We start from the raw sequence: 20,622 nt of genomic DNA on the forward strand, positions 1-20,622 counted from the left end.
TGACATAAAGTTTCCTTCAGAGCCTTTCCAAAGGCGCAGTGTCTCCTCAGTTTCTCGCTAAGGCCATGATGATCTCCTGCTATTCGTGCTGGAAAACCAAAATACACTTCCAAACCCCTACACCATTGGCTATTACATTCAACTTCAAGCTGACAATTTAAAAAAGGAAAAGAAAGAAAAAGGGAGAGGGGAGTTTCTTAAGAGCGTATCAGTGTTATTTTCTGATGGGTAAGGAAGAAAAAGCATATCCGCAGCAAGAAAGCCTCACCAACTCTTCCTGCAGGTAGCCTAAATACAGCTGCCCTTGTGATCTATTATCTCAGGAAATGAAAAAACAACCTGAACACCCACCCAGAGGTGAGCAACTGTTTTACAGTGCTTCAGACCACCCAGCACTTCAAAATCAAATGATAGAAAATTCCACAATGACAGCTAAAAACAAAGTCCTGTTTTCAGCTCAGGAAACCAAGAGCTGCAAGTGTGTATCAGCAGATCTACGTCATGTTCTGCTCTTAAGGCACGTGTCTGTGCTACTCTAAGAGTCAGGATACAGGGATGCACCCACCTTAGGTCTGATGTGCCATCCTTAGGTTATTTTCCTGCAGTACATCAGAAATACAAATACATCAAGAAGAGTCTTACCAAAAAAAATAAATAAATAAAATAAATGGAATTGTCTACTGTGTCTGCCTCCCCCACCCCCCTTCTTTTTTCTTTTTTTTTTTTTTTTTTTTTTTTAAATGAATGGGAGATTTTTTGTTTCTTGGTTTGGGGGCAAACTTCAGTAGTCCAATTTTCATGCTTCTGTCCCAAGCTAACGTATTCTGCAACAGTGAGCACAGAGAACATTGCCATTGATTTCAATCAGCAAAGGATCACACCCTAACTGCTTCCAATTTCACAGGTACTAAGCAACACTATGATCACCGCCTCTGAGTAAGCAGCATCCTGTATTCAAAGGTTTTAATCATATAATTCCATACAGACCTGGGAACTTCAGCAGCCACCAATGAACACAATCTTCGTGAATCTTGGGTAACAAACTCCTGAAGCACAGAAATAAATACCTTGCGTGATGTTAACCAATGTCAGTTCTACTGTACCACAGAATTTCCTCATCCCTTCTTTGTGGACCTAAAACTGAGAATACTTGCTACTATATTGTAACGTTTCTGTATTTTTCCAGTGTTATCCAGAATAAAAATTATTTTTCTTTACATTAAAAGGCATATAAAACATTCCTATTAAAGTTACGTAGTCAGGTGCAGTTAAAGATGAAAAAAGTGCACATAAAAATGAAAAATTAAACAGTACAATAAGTTATATTTTATACTTATTGCATATTAGATTATAATAGAGATCTTCTGTGTTTACATTACAGTAAATAACTGCTCTAGTTTAGCACTGTCAGCCTTGGGGGAACATGTAACATTATTTGTTACAATTCTGTGCATCCTTGCATATTTTTTCCACAATTATATAAAAACAGTCATAGGGTGCATGTTTTACTTTTATTTTAAAAATAGCCAATATCACTGTTAGAAATAGTAAATATCACCATATTCTCCATTTGTTCAGAAGAGATATCCCCAAATACAAACAACTCCTATTAAAAATATTCAGTAGCTGGATTGGCTTTAATGCAAATGGTAGCTACACTGCCTACCAGCTTTTATTTGCTCATCCACACACCAAGACAACAGAAACCTTACTCACTGTTAACACACAAAATCTGAATGGTTCAGAAGAGTGGATCATCCCCACTGCCTACTGAATGACCAAGAATGAGGCTGGCTACCCCTCCTGGGCAAATCCTAAACTGATTTAACATACGAAACTTAAAGGGGAGATAAAGCACTCTGGAAGTCCACAAAATATAAAGCAATGAGTTGCCACCAAAAAAAAAAAAAAAAAAAAAAAGTGCTAGTTTGTTTTGCTGCCTGCTATATTTGGGTTCTTTACTACATCTACACTGTGGAGATCTAGGTCAGAAACTGGAAATCTAGCTTATTAAGAAGCATGCGGAGGGAGCAGGGGAGAAGGAGAAGCCTAGAGAGTCTCTTTGCAGATCTCAGAAGAAAAAAAGAGCATAGCAGAAAGACAGGGGATGCAGCAGAGTGCTATCAATACATTTGAACCAATTGACCAGTTTTTCCCTATAACAAATACATTTCTATTTACATGCACTGAATGTCTGAATCACATTCAATTTTAAAGTGAAATCAAAGAAATCAAAGAAAGGTTCCTGCCCAAACATAAGAAGGCATCAGAAACTTCAACAAAATAATCTCTTTCAGCAAGCACCAATCTAACAAATATAACGCCAATCCCAATTCCATGGGGCATTAAAGCAGCAACGACATTCTTCAGTCTAGACTAAAAATCTTAACAGGATCTGTCAATACCATCGAGATTTGTTGCATGAGGAGGGTGACTGCTAAGGAACTACAGAGAAGCAATCTCATGCAGGAAGATGTCACTGACGGATCTGCCACTGTGATATCGCCTTCAGCCAGCATAAAGACACAGCTACTCAAGGCCCAATATCCTGGCCCTGCTGTGGCAGGGACCTTGTCTTTTAATCCATCCGTAAGGCATAACCAGTTCTTCTGCTATCATAGTTAGCTCAGAAACACAACAAAACTGAAAAATAAGTAAATAAATCATCTGTGCTGGCTGTTTAAGTTACAGCCACCATCAGTCACCAGGCACATGCAGCTTCTGCTTTGAGTGATTGTTTCTGATTGCCTTACAAACCAGTCTTACATCAACGGGCAGTAACACATACAAAAAAGGATTTGAGGATTTTAAAGGTAGAAAGCTATCTTTCTTTCCCTTAGGAAAATATTTTCTTATGGAAGGAAAAACAATGCTTGCCAATACACATTAGGTTTCAGAAGTGAGCACTGTAATATTCAATACCAAATGAAGACCCAAAAAAATCATAAAACAAAAATCCAAACCTGTAAGATACTAGAAATGATACAGATCACACACACCAAAAAAAAATAATCTGTGAATTCATCAGTTTATTCTCCAGTTTTTTTTGTTTGTTTGTTTGTTTGTTTTATCTCCAAGCTGTGCAGCACACCATAAAAAGATCTTTCTGCATTTACCTGGTAAACTGGCACACCAAGAGTGAAATATTCCTTCAGAACAAATTTAACCAGACAAAAATGAGTAATGCCTCTCTTTCATTCAGTCCTACTGAGGTGTTTTCTCGTAGAGCCCATGAAAAGATTGAGATGGGAAGAGGCAATTTGGAGTGCCTATTCTAGACACCTGACAACAGAAAGATACAGAGCAGGGAGGTGTAAGCACCAGCATTTACTCTCTGGTCGTGAAAGTACGCCTGTAGGGTTGAGTAGAGTTGGAGCTGGTTTAAAACTGAAGGCTTTAAAACTAAACCTTTGGTGTTTCAAAGATGGGACTAGAGTAATAGCTAATACCTATTGATAGTGAATACTAGAAACATTAGAGACATTCTAAAGGTAGCAGATAAGTATTAAGAAAACACTTCTGTTCAAGATAGTTTTAGAGGATACTCAAGTCCTAATAGGGAGAGGAAAAAAAAAAGATGAAGGAGAAAGGAAAGAAAATTTTCACCTTCATTCTTTTCCACAGAGTATCTTTTTCTGGACTTCTGCATTTTCAGTTTTGGGCAAAGGCAGATTGCTGCCACATCACACAAACACACATACACAAAAAAACAACTATGGGTTAGTAGTAGCAAACCCGGCTTCATCATAAAAAGATGCAGTTTGGCATGCCAGGAAACTACTGGATTTATAAATTTTTGTGAAAAAGGATTAAAGAAAAGAATGCTCTGAGCAGTAGTAAGTAGGGGAGGCTTGTGTTTGACTCCTTACTTGATTGAAAATGTGAACTAACTTGTCTGCAATGTTACTTTAAATCAAATAAGCTAATTGTTAGCCAACACAAATTATGACCACACTTCTTCCTCACTAAAAGTAAACAGATCTCAATGCTTCAAAAAATACATTAGACTCAGATTCTGTAATCACATATTTTTGCAATTACCATCACAGAATCACAGAATTTCTAGGTTGGAAGAGACTTCAAGATCATCGAGTCCAACCTCTACCAGAGGAAGCTGAAAAACAAAAGTATGGCTGCATAAAGTGAAACTCCTAAATGAAGTGAAAAATGACTGGCACTTCTTCAATGGTCCAACCCTCTAAAAGTATCTTGCTAATAAAGGAAAAGAACCCGTCCTTCTTTGTTGTTTTTTTTTTTTTTTCTGTTTGTTTTTCCAACTCATAATACAAATTCACAAGGTGTTCAAAAGCTAGACTTGAATTAATAAATTCATGTTCTCTTGGAAGATTAGAATTACAATAAATAGTAGAGTTTTGGTGCAGAAGGGATATAACGTTGAAGACCGTAATTCAGAGAGGTGAGAAAGAGCTGAGACAGATTAAATTGAAAATTTTGACTGCTGTAGAAAACTGCCTGTTGGCATTTCATGTACATTCATTCACACACACAAATAAACACATACAGTAATTGTTTTGGGGCCACAGTTTAGCTCTCCTCACACACATTAAAAGAACCTAAACATAAGACCTGAGCAGCATAAAAGCTTTTAAAGAAGAAAGTCTGGCCATTAGCATATTACATCTGATCAAAATAATATTACACAGCACTCTTTCACTTCTGAGGCTGATCAGAACCTGTGTTATATTTACCACACCATGAACACAACAGCCTGATAAAGTACATTGGCATAAAGCATTAACCCACTGGTGAGAAACTCTGGAAAAGGATTCATCTTTATTAAAGTAAAATGATCGTATTAAGATATATGCAAGCTTTGAAGAAAATAAAGCAGTGCCAAATAACTGGGGCCATTTATAGGTATCCTACTTGGACTTCAAAAGAAAGTATTTAGAGCACATTAAAACACAATAGCTTTGCAAACCAACTGCAGTGAAATCAACTGAGTATTCTATGGCTATATGAAAGTATGCTTGTGAGAATTAAATGGATCATATTCCAAAAGGCTCCCATACCTAATAACTAATACTGAAAGACACTGACTGATGGAGGTCTGAGCGCTGCCCTGTGCTTAAGCAGAATTGCCTATTGTCACTGAAAAGACGAGCATGTTAAATTCTCACTGTGAAAATAATAATAATAATAATAAATAAAAAAACACATAATTTCTCCTCTCCTTCCTTGTACTCACATATAAATTTTGGAAAGCAAATAGTCATGTGACATTTTACTGTCATAATTCCAATTTAAATCATGTGGCTCTTAATGAAATTTACAACCTCATACTAACAAAGCTGAGGATAAAAGAAGAAAATCAGAACCAAAAAGCAACCTATCATTTACCCAGCAACTAACTAGCAATATGATGATTGAAGTCACTTTCTTCTTTCTACATGTTAGAGATACCAGAACACTCTCATATTTCAAATACTAGGGGATGCTATTTGCTCACAATACCTTAAAATCATAACTGTGCATGCACTTGACTTCTCTTGTAAGTCAGAAAAATGCACAACCTAATTCATCAGTTTCTCTTTTAAAGCTGGGATCCGTCTGTCTCCTTATCGCAGAAAATGAAAGACAAGCTTTCTGTTTGCAGGCTCCAGCTCACTCAGTTGTTACACTCCAATCACAGCATGGAAGGACTGCCTTCCACCTGAGGACTATTTGTGGCAGCTGCTGCTAACAGAGATGCCTGCACTCACCAGGAGAAAGGGGGGCATTTCAGGCTGTGAAACTGATTGCACTGGAAGTGTTTGCAAATAGAGATGTCAATGAAGTAAAGGAGTTTCAGTACCTGAGTTAACTAGCTGTTGCTCCATGACCCCACAGCCCAGGACCTCCAGCCATTCTCCTTGGAAGTTGATCTCCATCTCAAAGGAAGGGTGAGTAAACGGGAAGTAGCAGTCTACCCATCTGACTTGCAGTCCTGTAGCAGTGTTTAAAAAATAAATAAATATAACGAGTGTATGCATAAAAGGCCATCCCTCCCAACCATCTGTAAAACTTGCCCTTCAACTAATGACACCAATTACAGCAATCCAGAGAAAATAAATAGCAAACAAACTAATTTACAACACTTGTGCAAGGCGATAAATCTTAAAACTTGTGGAAAAAAATGACCATGTCTTCCCTAATATGAAAAACACTTTGTGCAATTCAAGCACCCTTCGAAACCAAATCTATCATTTGTCAAACTCTAGCAACCACCTGGCATAGAATGAAAATGAGCCAAGATCATTGGAAAGTCAGTAATTTTGTTATTCTCTGCACCAGGAAATGACTAACTGCTCCTCACAGAAAAACTAAGTCTTAAATTTTCCATTGCATTTTGCTGATCAGCTAGGCAAGCAATTTTTTTCATCAGAACCTATTTAAAATATAGATTCTTTCTGTGTATGTTTAAATATAGATGTTAAAAATATATGTCTGTACACAAAATTATATGAACATATACACAGGCAGAGAGAGATGTACAGCATTATTTAGGTATGCCACATGCAAACACAGAGAGAACTCTGGACCTGTGGAGCTCCCAAGAGACCAGCTTTAAATTTTGCATGGATGTGAAGTGCAGGAGTGCGGTGACACTTGCTAATTCCCTCTCCTCCCCACATCTCAAGTCCCACTGAGGAGAGATGGGAACCACCTGACATTGCAGAGCAGCAGAGCCAGAAGAGGGCAAGGTCTACAGCACTGTCAAATGCAGGGCTGTAGTCAAGGACCTCATTATATTTGATGGGTTTTAGTTCTTGTAATCATTTACGCAAGCAGTCTGTTGCTAAAGATTTTTCTCTAGCCATTAGGTGCCAGGAAAAACAAGGTTTCGGAAACATGAACCATAAAAATTCAGAAGAGAATTGAACTGCTAATCCTCTGCTCAATGCCTTAACCCCAACACCATCCTTCCCTTCAGCTAAGCCAAATTCTAACCATCAGTAGGCTCATTAACAATCCGGCAGGCCCAGTTCTGAAAACAAAGGGCAGAGCAAAGGTTGTTTGGGTGATGGAACTGTTAACACCCCTGGTTTGGTTTGGGGGCTTTGTTTCATAAAAGGAACTTAATGTGAAAACCCATGATCTATACTGAGAGTTTTTCAAATCAAAACATTTGTTGTAGCCTCCAGAATTAGATTTTCTTTGATCACTTCTGAAACATTAGACGTGGCTACAGAAACAGTAAGTTACAACAGAAGTATGCATGTACAGCCCAACCTAAAAGACCTGACAGTTACAAGGTACATTTTTGGATGTAATGAACTTTCAAATGGACTGGCAGGTTTCAAAACAAACACGTTGGTACTTCTACATTTTCTTCTCTCTCTTAAAATTCAACCTCGGTGAGTTTATACATTAGACGTGCTTTGATAATTTTACACAAAGAATTCAGAAAATTGGAAGCATTAGCAATTATACCATTTACAACTATATTACAACTTACAGCAATCAATCACCGTACAGTGTTTTTGTGTACATAATGATAAAAAAAATCACATAGGTGGGATACAGTCATGTGGATACAACAGAATGGTATGTGGAAAACAGTTTCTTAATTTCCCAATCTTTGTACAAATGCGTTTTTAATCCTAGGGCTGTACAATTATGCATTTACTGCGAAGCTATGCACACAAAATATTTTCATTTAGATTGCAAAATTTGCAACTGCAGCAAGAATGACATGGAATTTCAAGTAGTTTGATGTTCAGAAACAACATTCTGACTGTGGTTTCTTTTTAATCATCTAATTACTTTAAAAAGAAGCTCAGGAAAAAAAAAAAAGAAACTATCTGCTTTTCATTCTTAATTAAATTTTAAAAGATGAAATAAAATAAAGTGTTTTTTTGTTGTTGTTTTTTTGAGTTTTAAGACTTCTAAGTACTTTTCTTAAGGGACACTCATTTTAAATGTAAATATGAAAAAAAAAAAAGAATAAAATATATTCACAAGGAAGAAACAGCTCTCACCTTCACTCTGCTCTCTAAATTAAGCCCATATGACACGTAATTGTATCTATCTGTAGCCAGGACACCCAGGAATACCTCTGCAAAGTCTTCTTTGAGACTTCTGATTCTGGAAGACTTTACTGAAAAGTAGAGGGCACTCAGACTTCAGCAAGATTAAGCCTCTCCGTAGAGAATCACAGAATAAATGGTTATGTTTATTATTTAGACAAATTATTGTCTTTGTACTCAGCATATTCCCAAGGATTAAAGGACATTGCTCACACTCAGAAAATTAAAACACTAAAGACTTAAAGGATTGTGAAGATCATGCATTCTGTAGTACCAGATAATTTACTTGATTAGGCCTGATATATTTCTGCATATAAAGCCTATGGTTATCCTGGTAAAAAAAATATCTTTTCTAGACATTTGAGGAGGCCGAGAGATGCATATCTGACCAAAAAACCCAGGGATGCACTTAAGAGAGCATAATGCAGAATCTAAACAGTGTCTGATCACTGGATACAAAATCAGTAATTTCACTAGTTACAAGGAATTATTTATATTAGCTCATCCTCATGATGTCCATGGGAGTCCTTCCAGCGGGCACGTGTACGTTAGCAACCTAGGTATTGCATCTCCAATGAGGAAGGAAGAATTTAATAGTTACTGTTATTTCTAAGTAGTGAATCCAGGTAAGACATTGGTCCTAACTTGCACTCGGAAGCAATGGTCTTATCAGATACTAAACTAAACAAGTATCTGTCAGTGCTAGTCTAATTGAGTATCATGATGAAAAAGGCTTGACCAAAGGCACTAAAAAAGAAAAGAAAGCGACCAACACATCAAAGCAGTCTATTGCTACGCCATGGTGTTGAAGCAACAAAGCCAGAGACCCAGATGGTTTTTGCTGACCAGAAGTTCTCTTTGTTGCTGTGGGGATTATATTTAGAGAAGCAGTCTGTGGGAGAGAGAGGAAAGTTGTGCAAGGAGAACAGAAGGCACTGAGTTGGGGCCACCAGAGAAGTCAACTGCTGAGTAGCCCACACCTCCAATCCAGCTAATATAAATTGTCAATGTAAATTGTCAGCGTTAATGCACTCTACCGAGATATCAGTACAAGAGTTAAAAAGAAAGATGAGAGCAATGTGTTTGATTTAAATGACATTCAGTGGCTGTTTGATGACAACTAACAATAGCAGAACTATTAATTAAAATATGGCATTACTCATCTTCCCACCTTCTCTTACAGGTGCCTAGGAATTTGTTAGGTAAATATGACAATAGTGAACGAGAAAAAGAAAACTTTATTGAGGAGAATCTAATGAAAATACTACAAGACAAAATGAATATATTTTGGGACAGGCTTTCAACCAACACATGAGAAATCAGTATGATCAGCTTTGAGCTCAAAACTCTTTGCAACTTAACTTGACGAAGCAGCTGACCCTCACCACAAATCTCTTTACTTTCCAAAATCCCCACTGCTCAGTTCCTGTAGTTGCCCCAGCAGGATAAGAGCTACATTCATTAAATTAAGGCTGTTGTCTTGAAAGAAATGGGATGAAAGTCAGAAGCATTTATCAACCGTGTGGAAACACCCCAAATACACCCGGGTGTCGCATATTCCACCCGGCCAGTTGTGAGCCACTGCTCTCTGCAAGACTTTTGTGTTGTCACGAGAGACACACGAAGCACGGCAGCTCATACCCAAGTCTGCTGTGGGCTGCAGTACTTGTGAGCCCTTTCCACCTCCACATTGGTGTTTTCTCAGCAGAGGAGCAAATCAGTGTGTGCGCTTCCTGAAGACCCAAATGAGCAATACATTAACAGGAACACGTGTCCAATGTTTTAAAGGCCACGCTTCCCTCTTTCTCTATATATTCCAACAGGTAAAATCTTGTTTCTCAAACTGTAGCAATAGAAAGGCAGGTACGTTTCTAGACAGAGATTTGGGAGGGCTTTTTTGTTTGTTTGTTTAAATTTTATGGGGATTTTCACACCCCTCATTATGAAAAAAATTGATGTAAAAACAGGGACTTCCCTAATGGGATAAAAACGACAGCAACGGCCCCCACTAGTTGTGTGTGTTTGTTATAAGACAACTAGAATTTGCAGCAAACACTAAAAATAATACAAAAGGGATAAAGATTGAAAGGGGATAAAGATTGAAAGTATAAGCAAAAAACAGAATGAGAATTAGTTTGGAAACAGGTCCTTGGAAACAAGTATACCTGGGGAAGATAATACAACACGTTTATTTAATAACAAGCAAGTAACCTGGACCTACTCCTTATAAATAAAGATGCCTTGGTCAGAGACATTACTGTCAAAAGCACCCTTGACTACAGTGTTCATAAAATTGCAGAGTTTAAGATCCTAGGGCATGAGGAGGATGAGTAGCAAAATAAAATTAAAAATAAAAAAAAGCTGTCGAAACATGAAAACAGCCCGGTTAAACAGTAAGCTATATAGTGAGCCCAAATGCAAATAAAAAGTATATGAGAGATGGAAAAAGGGACAGACTCCCAGGAAGTGCAAACAAATACTACTTGGGCATGCACAGATGCTGCTAGAAAGGCAAAAGCCCAGCTGGAGCTCAAACTGGTTTGGGTTGTCACAAATAACACGGAACCTTCTGTAAGTAAGTCAATAACAAGCAGAAGTGTAAGAAGAAAAGGCTGAGATACTCAGGGCCTTTTCTACTTTGGTCTTCACAGGTGAAGTCAGCCCCCAAACCTCTATATCAAGAAGCAACTACAAAAAAATGGCAAACCACCAATAGCAGGGGAGGGCTGAGTGACGGACAAACCATACGAATTGGACAAATACAGGTTAATGGGACTTGATGGGATGTATCAGAGGGATGAGACACAAAAATTAATTAAAAGTAAAGTAAAGTGAAAAAAAAAATATTAAAGACAATGGGTGTCAAAATATAAATTTAATTGTGTGTGCCTCAGGTCACTTGCATTGCACTCATCTTCTACATCTAGTGCCTGGCATGAAGTTTGCTACTCTGAGTATTACTTTCCTGTTTTTATTGACAGCTTACAAGATCAAGACAATGAAGGAGAGATAGCATCACATTTACATGGGGGAGTGGGAGTGGGGTAAAAAAAGAGAGACAATCATATTTAAATCATTATATATCTTGTCTTTGTGTTTCAGGAAAAATACTGTGTATATAGACATAGAAAATCCCTACAGTAAGAGGCATCTACTTTCAGTCTGTATAATTTTTTTAATGTCTTTCTAGCTATCATGTGAGCTCTGGAAGAATTAATAATAGCCAGCATTCTAAAGCTTAAAGTGCTGCTTCTGTCAACAGCTAGGGAAGGATGTCACTACAGTTTCAAATATAACTAATAATGGCTAAGAATTGCTTATTTCAACAACATCCTTAGCATATGAGGTTCATCTAAAAATACCATTCTTCCAATTGCTCACTTTGATCCTAATTTTATGCATTTCAAAAGGCTGCTGTTAAGTCAAATACACATTCTGCTAAATACAACCACAGAAAACACTGAGTTCAGGAACCTAAAAAATTTCTGTCCATGCAAGGTAAAACAAAAGCTGTTAAAAGTTTCTCTTGCTGTAAATTCTCCTTTAGAATATCAGAATAATATTCAAAGAGTCATCGAAAGGACTTGTTACCATCATCAATCCACTCTTGGAACTACTGCTCTAAATTCAGTGGGCATCTTAAAAGAGCTCTGAAAGTAGCCAGCATTCTCCATGCATCCTAATGCTATCCAGTATTTCCTCAACAGAAAAATGAATCAGTTCAGAAGAGCAGCCTCTTTGCCAGGAAATAGCATTAGGGCAGCAATTTTAACTCAGGCCATTTATAAATTCAGCAGCTACTGAAACCAAAAGCAGGTATTTCTGAGGAGAGGATATTTCATTCTTATACACAGACATTCATTACGCTTTCTCAGTCCACTCTAACCACCAAACAACAATTATTTTTCATCTTGGTGCAAACTTAGCAAACACTGTCTCCCCTTAGCTGCAAAGTTTTATTTATTCATGTGAGGGAAGTGGTAAGGGCACTCCGCGGTCACATATACCAAAGCAACACATGCACATATGTACACCTCCTTCTGCCAAGCTCCGTGCTGCCAGATGAGAGGCTGTAGTTGGATCAGACGTGTCCCTATCTGTATTCATGCCTGCTATGTTACCTTGACACACTGGCATAACTAAAATCTCTTCAGCTCACAGCATTGTGCAAACCAGTATTCAGGAAAATTAAGAGATAAGTGTGTGGTGTGTTGGGCTGTGTTTGATAATTTTATAAGGTGCACATATAATAGTATTTATATAAATAAATAAATAAATAAAATGCAGACTACAGGTGTAAGACCAATCAAAAATTAAAAGACACTTGAATGGAACTCTTATACAAAACTTAAGGCAAAAATGTAAATAAAGAATATGGATGAGGGCCCCCAAAATTACAAACACGTATGACTATTTCAGAATACCAGCTGTCAACATCACCCCTCCTGAAGTCTCCCGTTTTTGTTATGCAGCAAAATCTTTCTCAAAAGTATGGATGCCCACAGCTACCAGCAGGCCAGGAAAAAAGGTGCAAGAACCTACCATCACCAAAGATGTGAGTCATGAGTTTTGTGAGCACTTGCTTCAGATTGAACTCCACCAGCCTCACTGCCTCCATGGTGTGACATTCTTGCTTGTGTGCAGTGCGATGACCTTGCTCAAACAACTGGAAGCTTTCACCATCTTTGATGTTGGAGAACAACTAGAATAAAAACACATACAAACAAAATTAGTGCTTTGCATCAATGGCTTTCTAAATTAAAAAACAAAAAAAAAAAAAAAAAAAAAAAACAGGAAGTTTTATTGATTTAAGTGAGAAGCTTACCTGCTATGCCTTCACCATGAGAAACAAATGTAGAAGCTGTGATTTTATACAGATTCTATTCAATAAACACTACAATACTCGAATATTTCGGTTCTTGTGATGATGTAAGATTTCTTTTGTTTCTGAACTTTATCTTCAATAATAATTTATAAATACAGTATATTCTTCAATATTATTTATAAAGGAAAGCAATCTCTTTTCTTTTTTTTTTGAGAGATTGTTATTTTGAAAGTATCTAATTTATTTAGGATGTGCCAGACTTGCTGCTCTTCATTCAGAGGCTGCTCTCCACCACATTTGCTGCAAGTTGAAGTCTTCTGATTTCCTGTATATTCCCATACATTTCTGTCCAGGAAATCCCAGGCAGATACGGACTGGTGATTCTAAATCTTCTCAAAGGGACCAACAAAACACTCTCACTAAGTCACCTCATTGGAGGTTCTGTGTCTTAGGAAAACAAACTATTTTAGACAGCAAAGAGGATTTTTTTTTGAAATCTTTACAACTACATAGCTCTGTTAATTCTGGAGCATAGGGAGCTAAATTGTGAAAGTGTTTCTAGTGCCCTTTCCTACTACCCCTTCCTCCTTCACCTTGCACATTTAACCCATCACACACACAGGGGAAAAAAACACACATTGACATTTTCTGCACATTAAGCCTCCCAACATAGCTAGCTTTTATTCAAGAGATGCCACCAACAGCGTGTAACCTTAACAATCCATGGATGTGCACAAATGTTTCAGTTGCAGTTTGACTTCTACAGTACGTGAAATGCTTTTAAAAAGTTCAAATAAATCTCGCATAGCCTACAAATGCTGGCCACAATTAATTGACTAATTTGTAGCATGTTTCAAACATACTACACATGCAGAAGCTGTCTGAGTTTACACAGCATGAAAACTAGCAGCCAAATTGATACAAGATATTAAAAAAAAAAAAAAAACACATCAGTAGTGTTATAAATGAAGTCTCAACTCAATCTGAATCTAGTAATATTTATACTTATAAAAAATATAAAAGGTATAGAAGGCAAGTAAACAGCGCTGGGTGTGCGGGGAGTCTATGTTCCACCAACACGAACATCAAACATTCTAAATATACAGAACATTGCTTTACATACTAAACCCGAGTATGCCTATACATACGTATAATCAGAAAAGGTAATAAACAATCCTTTAAGTTCCATGATTTAACAGTCTCCATTTTCCATTCCTTTTCTTGATTACAAACAAGTCTCCATTTTCCATTCCTTTTGAACAATATGTCTTACTTTAAGTTGTCAAGCAACTTGATCTTCGGGCCTTATGTATCCCGTTCCTCCTGGATCGAAGAAAAGCATATCCATCTCCTTTTCAAGGCCAATAGGCCTGGGTCAAAAGGCACATCCAGGTCAGCAGGGGGCAGAACAGCAAAAGCCTTCGATGGCTGTAGCAGCAGAGGGGCCCATGGCGTAGCAGTCAGATCAGTAAAGGAGCCCGCAGCTCCCTCACTGTCTGGCAAACCACACGTGTCTCACTGTGGCTCCACATGGCTCTTTAAGGCCTCAGAGACTGCTCGCCAGGTGCCGAGCAATCCCACTGCAACCTTGTCATTTTTAGTTGCAGAGTCCCACACCTTGACCTCAGTTTGGTCCCATATTTCAGGCTCATAAACTGTCTGATTGTTAATAAGGAGAATAAGCTGTAAGGTTACCAGGACAGTCTTTGTTCCTAAGGACCTATGATTCCGCATAATGTGCAGCTGCTTACCAGCGAGGGGCAGTTGTGTGCACAGGTCCGCTTCTCTCAGCTCCAGCTTCTCTCCAGCTCCAGTGCCGCCTATTTCCAGCGACTTTCTTCTGTATAAGCTTCTCTGAGCAGTTTGCTGAGTCTGGCCGAACCTATCTTCATGAGGCAATCAAAGTGCCTGTTCCCGTCCTGGTCTCCGTTCTGCCAGCCTGTTCCTTTTCATTCCTTCTTTCTGCTTCTTTAATGATGACATAACTTCATCACATCGTGTTGCCTTCTTTTTTTTTTTTTTTTTATCTTGAGGGCAGGCTCCCCTCATACCCTTCTCTCCACAGCAGTTGTTTTCAAAACAACTTTTCATTGGTCAATGAAAACTTTGCATATAACAACAGCAAACACCCAGAAACTTCCATGCCTTAACGGCTGGAGATCAAGAAACCGGAGACTGCATGGAGTCTCCTGAATCACCCTTCTTTGTTCCCTCTAAACTCTTTTATATTCCTGATGGCCTCATCGTTAAGAGTCTAACGTTGTCATCAACCACGGTGCTTTCCAACCCCCATGGCCACTCTCTCAAATCTCCCCCTTCTTTATTAATATCAACCATTTTCTCGACACGAACTACCACTCCATATATAACAGTAGCATTTATATTTGTATTGCTAGTCAGGAGGAGACTTGGCTGGCAGACTGAGAATACACCTCTCAAGTTAATCTCCTTAGTGCACTGCAGAAAAATGCAAAATAAGAGCAAGAAGAGAAATACTAAAATGATAATTCACCAGTCTAACAAAAACATTTTTACTAATCAAAAGGCCACAGCTTGACAAAACTAGGTATTAAACTACTAAATGGCAGACTTTTTAATCAGGTGCTCACTTGAAAGGATTAACCCCCCCACACTTCCTACCGCTGGCATTATTTCTGCTCTGGCTGGAAGAAGCAGATGATACCCACCCAATAACTAATTTACTGTCAGCAGGACACATTAACCATCTACCACCTGGGTCTGAAAGCCAAGAGGCTTTCCCAAAAGCCAGCTGTATGGAGCAGATTCAGTTTAGGCTCCCTCGGTAGGCAATGGACAGAATCAGACTCCCTGACATGGCCATTTGGTGTGGCCACGCTGGATTCCTGCTCTGGACTGCCCACTACAGGTAGCTTTTGGCTTTTTCTTTTTTTCTATCGCCTGAAGAGACTATCCTCAGTAAACCAGAAACACTGATCAGCCTACAGGGATTTTCCCTCCTTGGACTAGAACACACCAGATGTACACGTTAAAACAGGTATTACATGGACACGCTTTTCCATACCATTGTATTACTCCTGAAATGCTCATATTGCAATTACTTTCTAAGCAATGAAGCAATTATTATTTTTTTTTCAGCAGATTGAATCAGACGTGGCAAGAAAATGCATGCAAGGACCGCTAAATACATGTGTTGGGTCATGCAGCAGCTCCCCAACCTTGCCACTGGCTTGTCCGGCCAGACCATCCATAGGCACCCCACACGGGCCATGTAGAGTCCATGTGGTGGATCAGGGAGCTGGGCTGGGAAACCGGTCTGGGTTAGAAGTGAGCATATCATGTAAGGTTATCAGCATATTGGCTGCATTGAGAGGTATGCTGGCATGTGGGTCACGGCAGGGCCACTTTGGGCAGCAGCATCAAAGGCTGCCAGGTCTTGAAGGAGTTATTGAAACACAGGTGACAGTAGCAAAATGGCTCCCTTTCAGTCAGGCACTACGACTCCTTCTGGCATTTTCCATAGATGTTCTGTTAGCTCCTGTCAATTCCAGCACAACTGTGGACAGGGCAATACAGAGGAAAAACAGATACCTTGTGGTTGCATTAATATTTATTCCCCTTTTTTCCATTCACAAATATTGCTATGTCAAGATAAGCAATTTAAAATTGGTAGACCAGTCTCACCATAGTGATCACCAAACTGTGCTGAATATGTCTTGGATTAGAAACACTACTTCATTTCTACATACATAAAAGCCAGGGATGTCAAAATTTAAATAAAATAAAGAACCACTATCTCTCCTTTTTGATGTCAGTTCTTCACCAGCATATACATGAACGAATGGAAAAAAATATCTAAATCTTGAAAAAAAAAACACTGTCACATCGAAGATGTTACAATTTCATGTACATTTATTCCTTTGGTGCAGACTAAGAGAAAATTAAGTATTTTATTGTATCTGACAGGATTGATTATTATTACTAATAGAAGAGAAATTTCATGTAACCATGTGGTAAGTACCTATGCTTCTATCTACTGTAGAGTCAAGTTGTTCTTTAAGTAAATGCACTCCAAAAAATGAGTATTGTGTCATCATGCAGAAGTCAAAAAATATTTAATAGTTACTTGCAATTTATCAGCGTATCTGAATGATACTGCATTACAAAGGCAGAAAGGAATTGAAGTGACCTTACCATCTGGCATGAACTTTACCCTGTCCTCACATCAGGACAGCTCACACTAAGAATACAGTCAAATTTGGTAACATGTAGTGCCCAGAAAATACTAGTTTCTAATTGGACAAAGAAAAATGGAGCTATGCTCCTTTAAAAGCACTTCATTGTATTTCTCAGCATGGCATGGAGAACAGAAGCCACACACATGGTTTCAACATAGACCCCAGCATTTCTTCAATCACTTGGCAGACTTTAAATCTCACACTGCTTCATTCTACGTACATTTAATGTTGAGGGCAAGATTAAGTTTCTCTTCACAGGAGGCTGGCATTTATATTAGGTTTCTGATCAGGACAGTCTACACTATATCCTGTTTTTCCACAAAGTTGTCATCTATTATGCTTGTCAGTCATGCATACACAATTATTAAGATAATGAATACGTAATGCTCATGTACTTACCCTCACAAACAAACCAGCACTGAAGATCCACTCTACACAAGGGGAGTCTGCATGTGGCAGCACTCGTCCTTGCCACATCTAATACATTTTGACTCACTGCCCCAATGAACATCTCTATAAATAAACAAACAGCTGCACTCTAAATTCACTTACAAAGAGCAAAACATTTCCACTACATCTTTAATGTGCTGTAACACTCAACTGATGGATTAGGAATGATGAAGATGACGCCATTTGATGATGTCTCATCAAAAAGAAAACTTAATGCCAGCCCCAATCAGCCTCCAAGATGATGAAACTTGTAAGTCTGCACTTCAGCCCAGGCAGTTTCAAGTGCCAAAAAGATACACAGGCCATGGCTGCACAACAGGATGGTTTTTACTACATACCAATAAGCATTCGTTTTGTTACAAAATGGTGAAGATCATTTCAAGCAACAAGCCTGCAGAGCAGTCACCTTAATTTCTGGATTCTTCAGTTTTCGGTCCTCCAATTACAGTGAAGAAAGGCCTTTTTCTGCTTGTTTTGATTTTTAACCTAATCAAAGTGTTTCTGAAAAAAAAAAATCATTGCTGTGTTTAATGGAAAACCATACTGATATTTTAGAACAACAAAGGAAAAGCAATGCTGCTCTACAGATATCAGTTACAATGAGGCATATATATAAAATAGGATTTATATTTCTGTTCCTGTGGGAATCAGAATTCCTCTATTTTTAAGTACACTAGGTTTCCTAAACACACTTGTAGCAATTCCTGCAGAATTTTAGAATTGCATTGAATTATTTATTCTGAAGCACACTGCAATATTTTTTTAGCTGGATGAGAAACAAAGTCCAAGTAAGAAATACTTTATATAATTTTTTTTTATATATATATAATTAAAGATATAGTGGTGGCTTCCAAACTTCCTAGGCCATCGACCACTGTGAACATCTCACAGAAGTTCTGATGCCATTTGCCATAAAATTTTCAAATAAAATAACAAAGAATATTATCTGTATCCTTGTAATCTGAAACTCTACTTATTATGGAACAATTTACAGACTACAACATGGAAAATACCGTATGATACATGGAAAATACTGTTCACAACTTGTAAAGACATCTGCAAGAGTAAAGCCAGTTCCAGCCAGGCCCTTTATCCATGCTACTCGGCCAAATTTCAGCTTCAGGAATAAATTCACATCACAATATTCCAGCAAAGTAACGCTGCTCTATTTTTAAGTAACATGGAAGATTTAGAACAGATGCCCCTACCCCTCTATGTCCTGAGGAGGAGGATCACCTCTCAGGCTCCTTGGGAGTGATGCAGGGCTCACCATCAATCTCAAACACCATCCTGGAGGCAGCGGCAACACCTGAAGCTTGATGTGACACACGTTGGTGAGAACCCCAGCTCTATAACCCAATGCATGCAGCTTGCACAACTGCCCATGTCTAAATGTGTTTAGGACGTATGCCCAGCAACTACTGGCACACAGTGCTAGAGATGGCACAAGCACAGAATCCTGTAGGGTGACAGCTGGGAGACGCCCATCCTAAAGTAAAATCTGTTTCTACGATTACCACCTACAGAAAAGAGGTGAATGGATCTCCACTTTAATACTATTATCCTGAAGCAGCCACAAATGCCAAATTCCTTCTGATTCATGCGACAGGAGGCAAATGCCCTCCATCAAAGTGACTGATAAACCAACCCGCCTCCATGCCATCTGGTGACAGTCACCGACTCCTCACACACTGAGGAGCATCACCCAAATCAGAAGAAATACACAGAAAGGGGGATGTCCACAACCGACTTCAGCTGGGCCTTGTATCACCCCTTGGAAAAGCCTCTCCCTGCCACAGGGTGCAGAGGGGTAGGATCCATGTCTTTCCTGGGCCGGTTAAAGTCTTTTTTAATTACTCGTTCCTCGGTGCCACTGTTGCTATGACTCTCATATACATGGAGGAATAAAATAGTTTCCACACAAACATTCTTGCATGGACTGTAAATGCTCCAAATCACCTCGTATAATGGGCTGATCCCTGGAACACAATATATTTATTCGAATTCCCTTGCACATCAGGAGAAAAGAATGACAGAAGAAAAGGAGCTTTCATTTGATACAACATCAGAACAGAAGCACAGTGTCCAAAGGTGCAGTAACATACAGGACTCTGGAGAAGTCAAATTCAATGGCACTGTCATGTCAGTCGTGACAATGAAAACCTAGCATGGTATGCACTGATTAAAGTAAATAAATAAATAATAGAGGAAATAAAGAGGTTGGTCATTCAGGTGTTCACACCTACCCCAAAGCAAAAAAAAAAAAAAAAAAAAAAAAAAAAAATTAAAAAAAAAAAAAAGAAGAACATGGCTGAGGTACACAAGTACAAAAAGACTAGTAAAGGAGAAATAAATTATATGAAACAGAGAAACATCTAAATTTATACCACCTAGGACAAGAGTCTTAACACTTCAGGATATACATGATACAAACTCACAATACAGGAACATTTGGATTTTTTTTGCAATGATACAGAATGGCAAAAATTAGTAGTAATGCACAGGCTGCCCTTGCTTCTTAGCAGAAGATTTACATTTTTTTCCATTGCAGCAAAAAAGTTGGCATTTCATCCAAAAACATTTCAATGAAAAATAAATATGTAGCTCTACTTCTTCTTCCCAGTCTATTTATAGTTTTCAGATGTTAGCACAAACAAGCCTGATGAGAGAACCATTTCCCTATCTGAACAATCAGATATTGGGCTCCATTGGAATGAGGTTACTAAATTAGAAGAGAAATTCCTATGTTTTCACATCTGTTCCCCTTAAAATTTATGTATAATTCAATACAGACTATAAAATACTTTATGAAGTCTCCTTCCAATGTGTAAACAATATTTGTTCACAATTGAAAAATGTTTTGCGATTGCCATTGGGTTTATATTGGCTCCCTCTGGTGGCCAACAGGCATGAAGTGTCTTTGAGAGTGTATTTTGAGATTTTTCTTTCTACAAACTGATAAAGTAAAGGACTGCAGCAAAGACTACTGCATAGCACAGACGTAATTTCATTTCTAGTCTGTCCAAGAAAGTTTGCTAGAGTTCAAATCTGACTACAACAGTATCGATATTGCAAATCCAAAGTGTTTATTTATTTTAAA

At 38.3% G+C, this 20,622-nt stretch overlaps 1 protein-coding gene across 4 annotated transcripts in view; it reads right to left on the minus strand.

The window, feature by feature from the left end:
- Window positions 1-20,622, minus strand: part of FARS2 (phenylalanyl-tRNA synthetase 2, mitochondrial) — a 246,221-nt gene that overhangs the window by 164,101 nt on the left and 61,498 nt on the right. For all 4 annotated transcript variants that reach the window (XM_082754417.1, XM_082754420.1, XM_082754419.1 and 1 more), the window contains 2 exons: window positions 12,573-12,732; window positions 5,816-5,947 (listed from right to left, as the gene is read on the minus strand). In XM_082754417.1, the coding sequence (XP_082610543.1) occupies window positions 5,816-5,947; window positions 12,573-12,732 (292 nt within the window). The remainder of the gene's footprint in view (window positions 1-5,815; window positions 5,948-12,572; window positions 12,733-20,622) is intronic.

This window comes from Aythya marila (assembly GCF_965140915.1).
Source record: "Aythya marila genome assembly, chromosome: 2".
Lineage (NCBI taxonomy): Eukaryota > Metazoa > Chordata > Aves > Anseriformes > Anatidae > Aythya > Aythya marila.